Source organism: Stegostoma tigrinum, chromosome 16, assembly GCF_030684315.1.
Source record: "Stegostoma tigrinum isolate sSteTig4 chromosome 16, sSteTig4.hap1, whole genome shotgun sequence".
Lineage (NCBI taxonomy): Eukaryota > Metazoa > Chordata > Chondrichthyes > Orectolobiformes > Stegostomatidae > Stegostoma > Stegostoma tigrinum.
In genome coordinates, this window is record NC_081369.1 from 591,044 (window position 1) to 604,354 (window position 13,311).

General features: G+C 45.4%; 1 protein-coding gene across 1 annotated transcript; it reads right to left on the reverse strand.

Moving 5' to 3' along the window:
* Nucleotides 1-8,754: 8,754 nt before the first annotated feature.
* LOC132210609 (eotaxin-like) lies at nucleotides 8,755-11,728 on the reverse strand. The gene is made up of 3 exons (XM_059651538.1): nucleotides 11,627-11,728; nucleotides 9,831-9,939; nucleotides 8,755-9,728 (listed from the first exon to the last, which is right to left on the reverse strand). Exons 1-3 carry the CDS (start codon nucleotides 11,709-11,711, stop codon nucleotides 9,524-9,526), a joined length of 399 nt encoding a protein of 132 aa, XP_059507521.1. The 5' UTR covers nucleotides 11,712-11,728; the 3' UTR covers nucleotides 8,755-9,523.
* Between the last annotated feature and the right edge of the window lie 1,583 nt (nucleotides 11,729-13,311).

Consider the following 13,311-nt stretch of genomic DNA (forward strand, 5'->3'; position numbering starts at 1 on the left):
ACAGTGAACATTGTGGCCTAGAACTAGCCTAAATACACAGTTAACTATACTGTGTGTCTACAAAGCTCAAGAATACAACAAGGACTATTTGCATATAACCACCCTGTCACTGTAACCTTGGCCGCAGGATTTCAATAGAACAGTGTGGCAGGGTGGCACAGTGGCTAGCACCTCTACCTCCCAGCAGCAGGGACCTGGGTTCAATTCCACCCTCAGTCTGTGTGGAGTTTGTACATTTTTCCTCTGCCTGTGTGGGTTTCCACTCAGTGCTCTGGTTTCCAGTCCAAAGATGTGCAAGTTAGGTGGATTGGCCAGGGCAACATAAGGTCACAGAGGAAGGGTAGGTGGATGAGTCTGGGTGGAATGCTGTTTGGAAGGTCAGTATGGGCTTGTTGGACTGAATGGCCTGTTTTCATACTGTAGGGATACTATGGCATCAAGCAGCGAAAATCTGATGCTGGCCTTTGGCTACACAGACACATAAGCTCCTCTGTACTGTGATTTGGCCATACACATACTGCCAAACAAATCTTCGTTTCAATCCTCACCCTATCTCCTGATTTTGGTTCTGCATTCAGCTGTGGCTGAGACTCCATGTTGCATGGGTGAAGGGAGGGTCTGGCTCAATCCTGAGCTGGTGAAACCTGTGAAAGAATGAGTGAGATCATCAGCAAAGGAACAGAATCACTGTTCTTGTAATGGAAGTAAGGCAGCAGCAAGATAGGCAGCAACTCCCAAAGACAGCAAGGGGAGAAATGACCAATCGGATAATATAAAAATAAAATATATCATCAGACAATATGTGTGCACAGATCATTGAAGGTGGCAGGAGAGGTGGAGAGAACAGTTAATAAAGTGAACACTGTTCTCCACTTTATTACAATGGGCATGGAGTGCAAGAGCAAGGGGATAATGTTGAAATTGTACAAGACACTGGTTAGACTGCAATTGTAGTCGTGTGAAAAGTTGTCAAATCTTGACTCTCTGCAGTGCAAATAGGGGCCATACAACCCATCGAGTCTGCACCACGGGATCACAGATGTATCAATTTCCATTGCCTTAGCCTGCAGGGATACAACTTGTATTGATTTATTGTTGTCTCATATACTGAAATTCAGTGAAAAGTGTTGTTTTGCATGCAATATAGGCAGACCACATCATGCACAGTGCATCACAATAGCAGAACAGAGTGCAGAATATAGTGTCACAGCCTCAGAGAAGGTGCAGAGAGAGAGATCATGAACATTTGAGAGGCCCATTCAAGAGTCTGATAACCAAAGGGAATAAAGGCATTCTTGGCTCTGTTCATACATATATACAAACATTTACATCTTCTGCCTGCTGGAAGAAGGTGGAAGAAAGTATAACTGGGATGGGAGGGGTCTTTGTTACGTTGATTTGCTTTCCCAAGGCAGTGGGAACAGTAGATGGAGTCAATGGTTGAAAAGCTGGTTTGTGTGATGTTTGACTGGGATGTGTTCATGACCCAGGGCGACAAGCAGGAAAGTGAGATTAGTGTAGGCAACCATTTGTTGATATGATGGACTGAAAGGCCTCCTTCTGTGCTGTAAATGACTTGGTCTATGAGTCTATCCCACAGGGTCACTGTGCGATATCTAACCCAGTCATAGAACTCACAGTCCCAATACCCTCCAACCAAACCAAGAATATCCTGCTTTTATACAATACCTTATTGAAGGAAAATGTCTGAAGCCCTTCCCAGAGGTTAATAAAACAAAATATGCCACTGAGCCACATCAGATGGTACTGGGATATTTGCTCAGAGCTGGGTCAGATATTCATGTTCAAAACAGTCCTTAAAGGGGCTCCAGGGAAGGGCCGCAGTGATTTGGGAGTCACCCAGGATCACAAGGTGGTGTTAGTAGCAGCCTCTGAGCTAGGGCTTTAGACAGAACAAGAAAATGGCCCAGAGATGGCACCAAAACTTGATCAGAATCATCTTGTGAGACCAAGGCCACAGGAGTTCCAGTTCAACCTCGGAGGGTCATGAAGTGGAAGAATGAAGTCAGTGCCTGGGGATCAGATGGAAACTATAAACAAAGGCTTCAGTTTTCTGGTTATTGAATTGAAGAATGTTTCTGCTTATCTGGGACTGGATACCAGATAAGCCTCTGCCCAACAGCCTTGAAAATGGAATGGAGAGTGTGACAGTAAGGATGAGCTGGGGTTATCATTGAACATGTGAAGCTAAGACTGCCATTGGAAGATATCATTGTGAGAGAGTGTCAGAGAGAAACAGGAGGGTCCAGGGATACCAGAGGGACAGTACAGGAGCCATTGCCAGTGATTGTCTGCAATGAGACAGACAGGAATGAAAGCAGGAGGCAGCAGTCCCATCCAGCTGGGCAACTTTGAACAGGGATTGGAGGAGAATGGGATGGCCACTGCATGTGGCTGCAGACAAGTCAAGAAGGTCATAGACAGAAAATCATGGAATGGTGGAGCACACTTCAGACTCATAGAATCCCTACAGCCTGGAAGCAAGCCATTCGGCCCATAACGTTCATTGCAACCCTCTGAAGAGCATCCACCCCAGATCCACACCCCTCACCCTATCCTTGTAACCTTGCAATTCTGATGACTAAACCAACTACCCTGCACATCCCTGGACACTACAGGGCAATTTATCATTGCCAGTGCCCCTAACTTGCATACTTGGAGTTTGAGAGGAAACTAGAACACCTGGAGAAAATCCATGCAGACATGGGGGAGAATGTGCAGGCACCGCACAGAGAGTCGCTTGAGGTTCAAATTGAATGCTTGTCACTGATGCTGTGAGGCAGCAGTGCTGAACATTGAGCCACTGTGCTGCAGTAGTAACTTGATTGAATGGTCTCTTCCTGCTTCTGAATCATACTCACAGTCAGCAAGCATGTGAGTTGTAACTTTCATAAATTTGTGACTTGTCCCATGACAGAGGTGGAAATCTGTTTGGAGGGGTTCTTCCATGGAATTCTGAGAAATATGAGAACAGTCTTGAGAGGAGACCACATTCTAAGACCAAGAACAGGACTGAGAAGATAGGACAGGAGATCGTAAGTGTGAAGTCAAAGCTTAATTTTTGAGAAGGGGGTCATGACAGCAATTTTAAAGGGGAGAGTGACAATACCTTAAGACAGAGTCACAAACAATTTATGGGCATCAAGGGGGGAAGTTAATTGGGAATATAATTGAAGATCATAAGCAAAGGTTAAGATTGTAGAGGGGCGATGAAGGAGAAACATGAGGAAGAAACAAATTGGGATCAAGCACTGGGCTGATTTTATGTCGATCTGGTCAGATAGTGGAAGAGAGAGACATGGTAAAGGCAGTTTATTGGATTGTCTCTATCTTATTGATAAATCCATGAGTCCTTCCCAATTTGGACGGCACTGTGGCTCAGTGGTTAGCACTGCAGCCTCACAGCGCCGGGGACCTGGGTTCGATTCCAGCCTTGGGCGACTGTCTGTGCGGAGTTTGCACATTCTCCCCGTGTCTGCATGGGTTTCCTCCCACAGTCCAAAGATATGTAGGCGAGGTGTACCGGCCATGCTAAATTGCCTGTAGTGTTCAGGGGTGTGTGGTTTATAGGGGGATGGGTCTGGGTGTGATGCTGAAAGGGGTGGAGTGGACCTATTGGGCCAAAGGACCTGTTTCCACACTGTAGGGAATCTAATCGTTGTTAGAGATGTGGTGGTAGAAGATGGGAGAGTTTTAATGGAGACAATTTCAAGATTTTTTTAAAGAGATAGTCATACTCATGGTATTGTACCTGACAAACAATAACCCAGACACCACCATTGCCAATCCTGGACATGTCCAGGCCGACTAGCGGGGCAGCACAGTTATATATAATCAGGAGGAAGTTGCTCTGGGAGTCCTCCATATTGAGGCCCCATGAGATTTCCTGTCTTCAGGTTAAATGTAGGAAGGAAACCATATGCTGATTACCAAACCCTAACCCACATCTGCTCCCAGGATGAGGCATTCTACTCCCGCACATCCCAGATGTCCGCATTCTTCAAGGACCGCAACTTCCGCCCCCGCAGTGGTGGAGAACCCCCTCGACCTTGTCTCCCGCATTTCCTGCAACACATCCCTCACACCCCGCTCCTGCCACAACCGCGCAAAGAAAATCTCCCTAGTCTTCACATACCACCCCACCAACTTCCGGACACAACACATCAACCTCTGACACTTCCGCCATCTACAATCCGACCCCACCACCCAAGATATTTTTCCTTCCCCACCCTTGTCTGCCTTCCAGAGAGACCACTCTCTCTATGACTCCCTTGTTGGCTCCACACTCCCCTCCAACCCCACCACACTCGGCACCTTCCCCTGCAACCACAGGAAGTGCTACATTTGCCCCTACACCTCCTCCCTCACCCCTATCCCAGGCCCCAAGATGACTTTCCATATCAAGCAGATGTTCACCTGCACATCTGCCAATGTGGTATACTGTATCCACTGTACCTGTTGTGGCTTCCTCTACATTGGGGAAACCAAGCAGAGGCTTGGGGACCGCTTTGCAGAACACCTCCGCTCGGTTCGCAATAAACAACTGCACCTCCCAGTCGCGAACCATTTTAACTCTCCCTCCCATTCCATAGACGACATGTCCTTCCTGGGCCTCCTGCGGTGCCACAGTGATGGCACCCGAAGGTTGCAGGAACAGCAACTCATATTCTGCTTGGGAACCCTGCAGCCCTATGGACTTCATAAGCTTCAAAATCTCCCTCCCCCCACTGCATCCCAAAACCAGCCGAGCCTGTCCCCACCTCCCTAACCTGTTCTTCCTCTCATCTATCCCCTCTACCCACCTCAAGCTGCACCTCCATTACCCACCTACTAACCTCATCCTGCCTCCTTGACCTGTCTGTCCTCCCCGGATTGAGCGATCCCCTTCCTACCTCCCCACCTATACTCTCCTCTATCCATCTTCGGTCCGACTCCCCCCTTTCCCTATTTATTTCAGAACCCTCTCCCCACCCCCCTTTTCTGATGAAGGGTCTAGGTCCGAAACGTCAGCTTTTGTGCTCCTGAGATGCTGCTGGGCCTGCTGTGTTCATCCAGCTTCGCACTTTGTTATCGCTGATTACCAAATGTTGCCCTCCCTCACCTGATGGATCAGCCCTCCTCCATGTTAAACAGTATTGGTGGTCGGTAAGTTATTGGAGGTGATTCTGAAAGATAGGTTTTACATGCATTCGGAGATGCGAAGAATGATTAAGTACAGTCAATATGGTTTTGTGCGAGGGAACCTGGGTCTCCCTGTTGGCGTTTTTTGAGAAAGTAACCAAAAAAGATTAATGAGGCCAGAGCAGTAGATGTTGTTTACTTGGACTTTAGTAAAACCTTTGACAAGTTTCCACGTGGTTGACTAATGAGTAAAGTTAGATCAGTTGGAATTCAGCATCATCTTGCTGATTGGAGGCAAACTGTTTTATGGTTGGAAGCAATGTGTGGTGGAGAAAGAGCGATAAAAAGCTGTAGAGCTGGATGAACACAGCAGACCAAGCAGCATCAGAGGAACAGGAAGGCTGACGTTTTGGGCCTAGACCCTTTTTCAGAAATGGAAGAAGGTTGTTTTTTGGCCTGGAGGCCTTTGACCAGCAGTTTTCCAAGGATCGGTACTAGATCCAAATTTGTTTGTCATCGATAGAAATGATTTGGATGAGAATAAAGGAGGCATGGTTAATGCATACTGTTATCTAAGATTACAGAGATTTGAAGTTATTGGGTCAACAGGCTGAGGAGTGACATTTGGAGTTTAATTTGGATAAATGCAAGGTATTGTATTTTGGTAAAACGAACAAGGGCAGGATCTATACAATTAATGATCATGGCCCTGGGTAGTGTTTTGGAAAAGAGAGACCTGGAGGTTCAGGTACATAATTTTTTGAAATTTGTGACACAAGTAGACAGGTTGGTTGAGAAGGTGTTTATTGCTCAGACCTTTGAGTATAGAGTTAGGACAAGTTGCATGGAACACTCACAAAACCTCTTCTGGAGTACTGTGTGCACTTCTGGTCACCCTGTTATAGGAAGGGTAACATTAAAACGGGGGGCGTTCAGGAAAGATTTACCAGATTGTTGCTGGGAATGGAAGGCTGGAGTTACGAGGAGAGGCTTGATAAGCTTGAAAGCTTTTCACTGGAGCATTGGAGATTGAGGAGTGACTTTATAGAGGTTTTTAAAATCATGAGTGGCATACATAAGGTGAATAGCAAAGGTCTTTTCCCTAAAGTGGGGGAGTTCAAAACTAACAGGCACATTTTTCAGGAGAGAGGAGAAAGATTTATAAAGGAAATGATGTGCAACATTTTTATGCCGAGAGTGGTTAGTGTGTGGAATGAACTGTCAGAGGAAGTGGTGGATGCAGATACAGTTACAACGTTTAAAAGGCATTTGGATTAGGACATTATTAGGAAATTTTTGGAGGGATATGGACCAAGAACAGGCAGGTGGGATTGGTTTAGTTTGGGAATATGGTCAGCATGGACTGGCTGGATTGAAGGCCCTGTTTCCATGCTGTATGACGCTATGACATAATAACAGTTGGAGGAAGCCCTGAAAGTGGCAATGGCACAAGATGTACTCTGGGTAGAGCATTTCAATATCCACTACCAACAATGGTTCGAATTGGCCAAGTCCTAAAGGACATATCTGCAATACTGAGTCTGCAGCACAAGAGGGAAAATCATACTTGACTTCATCCCTACCAGTCTGCTGACTGCAAATTCGTATCGATCCTTGGCAGTATCGGTAAAAGTGAACACTGCACAACTTTTGTGGAGATAAAGTCCTGCCTTCACATTCAGAATAACCCACATTGTGTTGTGTGGCACTAGCTTTGTGCTAAGTGGGACAGACTTTGAACAGATGTGAACTCAAGAGGAGGCTTTAGTCCTTAGTTCTCAGTCCTCAGTCCTTTTTCAGGTGTTAGTGAGAGAGGTGGTATCAGGCACAGAGTTTAAGTAAAAGATCAAAGGGTCACACCACTGATCAGGATGTATCAGAAAAGCCTGAGATGCTGTTAAATATTTAATCAGTTAGAAGGTTTAATTGATTGGTATGTTTCTGTGAATCCCCGGAGTCACTGTCCTGAGAGAACTAGAGGTTTTATCAATGTAATTTTAATATGTAAATTTACATATTAATCAATTAAAACCTTCTAACTGATTAAAGATTTGACAGCATCTGGGGTTTGTTTAATACATCCTGATCAGTGGTGGGACCCTTTGATATTTTACTTATAAATTCTGTGTCTGATACCACCTCTCTCAGTAACACCTCAAGAAGGACTGACACTGCGAAAGCTTGTGTTTTCAAACTGACTTGTTGGACTATAACCTGGAGTTGTGTGATTTCTGACCTTATCCAACCCAGTCAACGTCGGCACCTTCACATCATGTAAGGAAATCTCACAGTTCACGCAGCAGATCCGAGTACGATCAGCTGTGTCAATCTTCGTGATTTAACATGGAGTTGTAATTTCTCTGGATTAGGATTGCTGCAAATTGTTGGGGAATAATTTGAAATTTTGTCTTGTTTGATATTTTATGTTCTTTTTACTGGAGCTCTCTATCTAAAATACCTAATTTTTTTGTATTTTGTGCAATAAATTTCTGTTGTTGAAGAACAACAAGTCCACACCGCCCCTTGGAGCATCCCACCCAGACCCATCCCACTATAACCCACACACCCCTGAACACTACAGGCAATTTAGCATGGCCGGTACACCTCGCCTACACATCTTTGGACTGTGGGAGGAAACCCACGCAGACACGGGGAGAATGTGCAAACTACGCACAGACAATTACCTGAGGCTGGAATCAAGCCCGGGTCCCTGGCGCTGTGAGGCTGCAGTGCTAGCCACTGAGCCACCATGCCGCCCGTTAGGATGGCATAGGAGCAGGAATAGACCATTCAGCCCCTCAACCTGTTCCAACATTCAATTACATCATGGTTGATCAAAAGCCTAACTCCATTTATCTTCCTTTGGCTCATGAGACTTAGCACTTTTGCCTAACAAAAAGATTTTTCTACCTCAGATTTAAAATTAACAACTGATCCAGCATCCACTGCTGTTTATTGAAGAGAGTTCAAAACATCTATCAGTCTTTGTGTGTAGAAGTGCTTTCTAACAGCTCTCATGAATGACCTGGCCCTAATTCTCAGACTATGGCTCCTAGTTCTAGAATCCCCAACCAGCGTAAATAGTTGATATTTATCTATCCTGTCTTTTCCTGTTAATATCTTAAAAACCTCTATCAGATAATCCTTTGACCTCCTCAGTTGTGGATGAAATTGCTTAATTTGTATGACATTTCCACATAAATTCACCCCTGAAGTCAAGGTATCATTCTTATGAGCCTCCGCTGTCGTCTCTCCAAGGCCACTGTATTCTGCCGAAAGAGTGGTGCCCAGACCTGCCCAAGTCTGGCAAAACCAGGGTATTCCCACAACTTGGGCCAAATTGTCTGATTCCATGCACTAAATACGATGTAAATGTGATGTAAATATATTGAAATAATATCAGAAAATGTGTAAATGCGCACATGCCATTCTGACGTTGTCTTAATCTCTGAATGGACAGTGACCAATGGAAGGTGAAGGTGAAAACTGGTGGGAAATTCTAACCAGTTTCTCTTGTACAGAAAACTGAAAGCCAAAAAATGAAGATGTTTAGAAACAGGAAAACCAGAGGGAAGCTATCTTTGGAAGCACCCTTTATTTCATTGTGACAGTTTCAATGGATGAAAGCCAGGAGCTGGGAATTCGGTGAGGCAATAAGGGAGCGGAAAGGGAAAAATCACAACCACTCCCAGATTTCCAATGGAATTAGAATGGGCTCTTGAGACAGTCTGACAGAGACCACATCCACAAAGACTGACCACCCCCAAATCCAGACACAAACCCACACATCACCCTCAGAGACCACCAAGGCCCCACCCACAAAGGCCAACCTACCCCAGCCCCAGAGACTGACCCTCATGAACATACCCAGAGTATACTCACATCAACACCCTAAGTGTCTGGCCTACCCCCACCCCCAAGCATCTGATCCAACTCTCAAGCCCACAGACTGACCGACACACCCCAGCCTCAGAGATGGAACCCCACCCCACTGTGATCCCTCACAAACCTCATTTGAGAGAGTTGGAGTTGAAATTGTGCAAACTACACCTTGCCCAGTGTGGTTGAAGGGGATGGCCAAACAAACCACAGCAAGGGCACAGACTGACTGTCTCTGCTGAGCTCCAGCCTCTGGGATGATCCTGGGATTAGCTGGACATTTGCTGGAATGTTGTCCTACACCAGACTGACTGTTCCCTCAGTCTCTCCCATTGGCATCCAACCACATTTCCCTCTGTACCATGAACAGCTGTCACTCAGCTTGATGATTGGAGTAGACATGGGGAAAATTAGTTTGTTACAGTCTACAATCTTTCAGTTTAGTGAGCACAGAAATAGGAATATCGCAAGTGATCAGAGAAGCAGTTTGTGGATCCAATCTTCAAGCAGATTCTCCATTCTGCCTGTCTCCCAGTGTAACATCAGTCAGTTCAACACTCTGCATGTTTCCTGTGGATTGAAAGGTTGTACTTTCAGTGGGTTCTTCTCTTTCAATCCCCAATTTCTTCTCCAGATATGCCACTGCATTTTGAACCCACTTCTCACTGGCTCTTGTACAAATTCTCATCTTCCTCCTGTTTGTGAAGCTGAAAGAGTGAGATGAGATTATTATTATCAGCAAATCACAGGTACAAGCTCCAAACCTTTCATTTCCACAGACGATGATAAAAACACCTTGAAACACTCACATGATGGAGGGAGTGGAGCAGCCAACTGTCCTGGTGAAGCTTACGAGCCGTTTATGAGGAATGCGAGTGGTCTTAAAGTTCTCACAGCAATCGATAGTCACAGAGCTGGCTGCAATGATGAAGAGTAGGAATGGAGATGGTGAATCCTTGAACACATTCACAGCACATTCTCACTGACAGCCTCCTTATCCTCCATGTTTTCCTCCAGAAGCACTTTGAGTGCATACAACGCAAACAGGTCATTCAGCCCGTCTGATCCCTGCTGAAGCTTCAAACCCCTCTTGCACATGACAGTCACCCCATTCACATATCCTGCTATTACTCACTCCCTCATGTGTATATCCAATTTCTCTTTCAGACATCTCAATGTTATTCACTTTGACCACTCCTTCCAGTCTCAGGATCTACTTTCTAATCACCTTCTGGGTAAAGGGTGTTTTCCTCAATTCCTACTGGGATCTTTTAGGAATTGTTTAAATGGATCATTTTGAGTTCTGCTCTCTATCACAAGTAGAAACATCTTTCCTGTACCCACCTTAACAAACCCCTTAGACACCTCCAAAACCTCCATGAATTCTCCTCTCAGACGTTTGTGTACTTCAGGAACATCTCACAGCCATTTCCATAATATAAGTGTGAGGTGGTACATTGTGGAAAGGCAAATCAGTGCAGGACTTATACAGTTAATGGCACGGTCCTGGGGAGTGTTTCCAAACAAAGAGACCTTGGGGTGCAGTTTCATAGTTCCATGAAAAAGGAGTCGCAGGTAGACAGGGTAGCGAGGAAGGCATTTGGTATACTGGAAAATTGCCTTTATTGGTCAGTGCATTGAGTATAGGATTTGGGAAGTTATGTTGCGGCTATACAGGACATTGGTTTTTGGTTTGGCTTCTTCTGGAATACTGCATTCAAGTCTGGTGTCCCAGCTATGGGAAAGATGCTGTTAAACTTGAAACAGTTCGGAAAAAATTTGGAACAAATGTGCTAACATGATTGGAGGGTTTGAGCCAGAGGGAGAGGCTTAATAAGCTGGGGCTATTTTTCCCATAATATCAGAGGCTGAGGGGTGACCTTACACAGGTTTATAAAATCATTAGGGGCATGGATAGGGTGAATAATCAAGTTCTTTTCCCCAGGGTAAGGGGATTCAAAGCAAGAGGGCATAGGTTTAAACTGAGAGGGAAAGGTTGAAAAGGGAGCTAAAGGGAAAAATTTTCACGCAAAAGTGGTGGCATGCATGGAATGATCTGCCAGAGGAGGTTATTGAGGCTGATGAAATTACAATGTTTAAAATGATTCTGCATGGATCTATGATTGGAAGGGTTTAGAGGGATATGGGAAATGCTGGCAGTAATTTAGTACTAGAGTAATTTAGAATACCTGGTCAGCATGGACAAATTGGATGGAAGGGTCTGCTTCCATGCTAAACATCTCTGTTACTCTCTGACTCCATGACATGAAGGTCAAAATTGACAGGGATTGGACAGATAGAGCAAGACAGATGAACCAATTGAATCACTCTGGTAAAGTGCTTGTACCAACTTGATGGGCTGAGTGGTCTCACACTTTCTCTCTCTCTCTCTTTCTCTCTCTCTCTCTGTTGTGTTTCTATTTGGAATCATTGGCCTACAGTTTCTGAATGGAGTGAGGAGCAATCTTTACATTAACGCTAAGTAACACAACATTAAGTTACACAAACAGGCGAGGGCAACCAGCAGGGGCACTGGAACCTGTTCCTGTTTTCCTCACTCTCAAGTTCTGAGCAAAGATTGGGAAGAAGGAAGCCTCTCTCTTACCTGGTGCAGCAGCAACACCATCCTGGATCGAGCAGATTGCCAGTGCTCCCAGCACAACAGTAGCTACACACAGTGCTGTCCTCATCCTGGCTTGGCCCAACTTACAAGTGTTCGGTGTTGAAGGGAGAGTGTGGATGAGGAGGGAGCTGTCACCTCCTGGTTTATATCCTGGAGAGACTGCACCGAGTCAGCAATACAGACCCTCCCTGAAACTTTCCCCGTGCCCCAGCATTGACGCTGTGCCTGGAATTGTTCCTCCATGGCTTTTCTCCCTGAAATGGGAAGTTCATGTTGTTCTTTGAATGTGGTTCTTAGAGACAGGAGCATGAGCAGCTGGAACCTCTGAGGTCAGTGTTTCTCAGCAAATTGTCATCTTGAATCCCTCAGCCCGGTCCCAACTTCCCTCTCCATGCTAGAGAGAGGCAATCGGAGCACTTGAGCTTCCTGATTGACCCATTGCACACCGAGTCCGCTGTCAGAGAAGCAGCTCAGAGCAGAAAGTGAGATTATCATCAAAATATCTCACTGCAGGAGGAAAAGGCAGAGGCAGCTGCATTTCTATAGCGCCCTTCCCCAACTTGGGGCTTCTGAAATCCTTCATGGGCAAGAACACATTCTTTTCTGTAATCATTGTCAATATTGTCGTAGAGACAGCAAGAACTGCATGCTCAGCAAGATCCCACAAACTGCACTGTAGAAATGACCTGAGTTTCAACCATCGACAATTGCCTTTATGAGTCAAGGGATTGATTATAAGAGCAAGGAGGTCTGTACAGGAACTTGATCAGGCTGCAGCTGGTCTAGTGTAAGCAATTCCGGTCTTAACCCTATCAGAAGGATGTGATAACTCTGGAGCAGAGTGCAGGATATGGCCTGGGATGCAGTGTTTTAGGTCTGAACGGAGTTTGGATTAGCTCAGATTGTTTTCTTTATAAAAGAGAAGGTTGATTGGGGGAACCTAATTGAGGTGTATCAGATTTTGAGGGGTATGGACAGGATGGATAGAAAGCAGCTGTTTCCATTTAGTCAATGAGTCATCAGAAAGAGACATCATTTTCAAGGAAATGGAAAGAAGTTCAGAGGGAAATGAAGGAAACATTTCTCACTCAGAGGTCAGTGGGTGTCTTCAATGCCCTGCCTGGAGGGGTAGTTGAGGCAGGAAACTTCACAATCTATAAAATGCACTTGGATCAGCTCTTGCAATGTCATAACATTCAAGTCTATGGGCCAAGTGCATGAAAGTGGGACTAATGTAATACAGACCTGATGGGCTGTGGGGCTTCTTCTGGACAGAATGATTCTCTGAATCCGTTTTAATGATGTGCATTAGGGATAAATATTGCCCAGGGCATCAGGGAGAGCTGCCTTACTCTCCTTCATCACCAAGACAAGGGCAGTTTTCCATCCAGTTGAGAGGACAGACAAAGATTTGCTGGGTTACTATTTATTGTCCATCCGCAGTTGCCCCTGATGAAGGTGGCAATAATCTGCCTTCTTGAACCTGAAATTTCCTTCAGGTGGGAATTCCATGATTTTGACCTAGTAAGTGTGAAGGAACGGCGATATGTTTCCAAGTCAGGATGGTGAGTGGCTTGGAGGGAACTTGCAACTGGTGGTGTTCCCATATATCTGCTGCTGTTGTCCTTTGAGATAGAACTGGCCATGGGTTTGCAAAATGCTGTCTA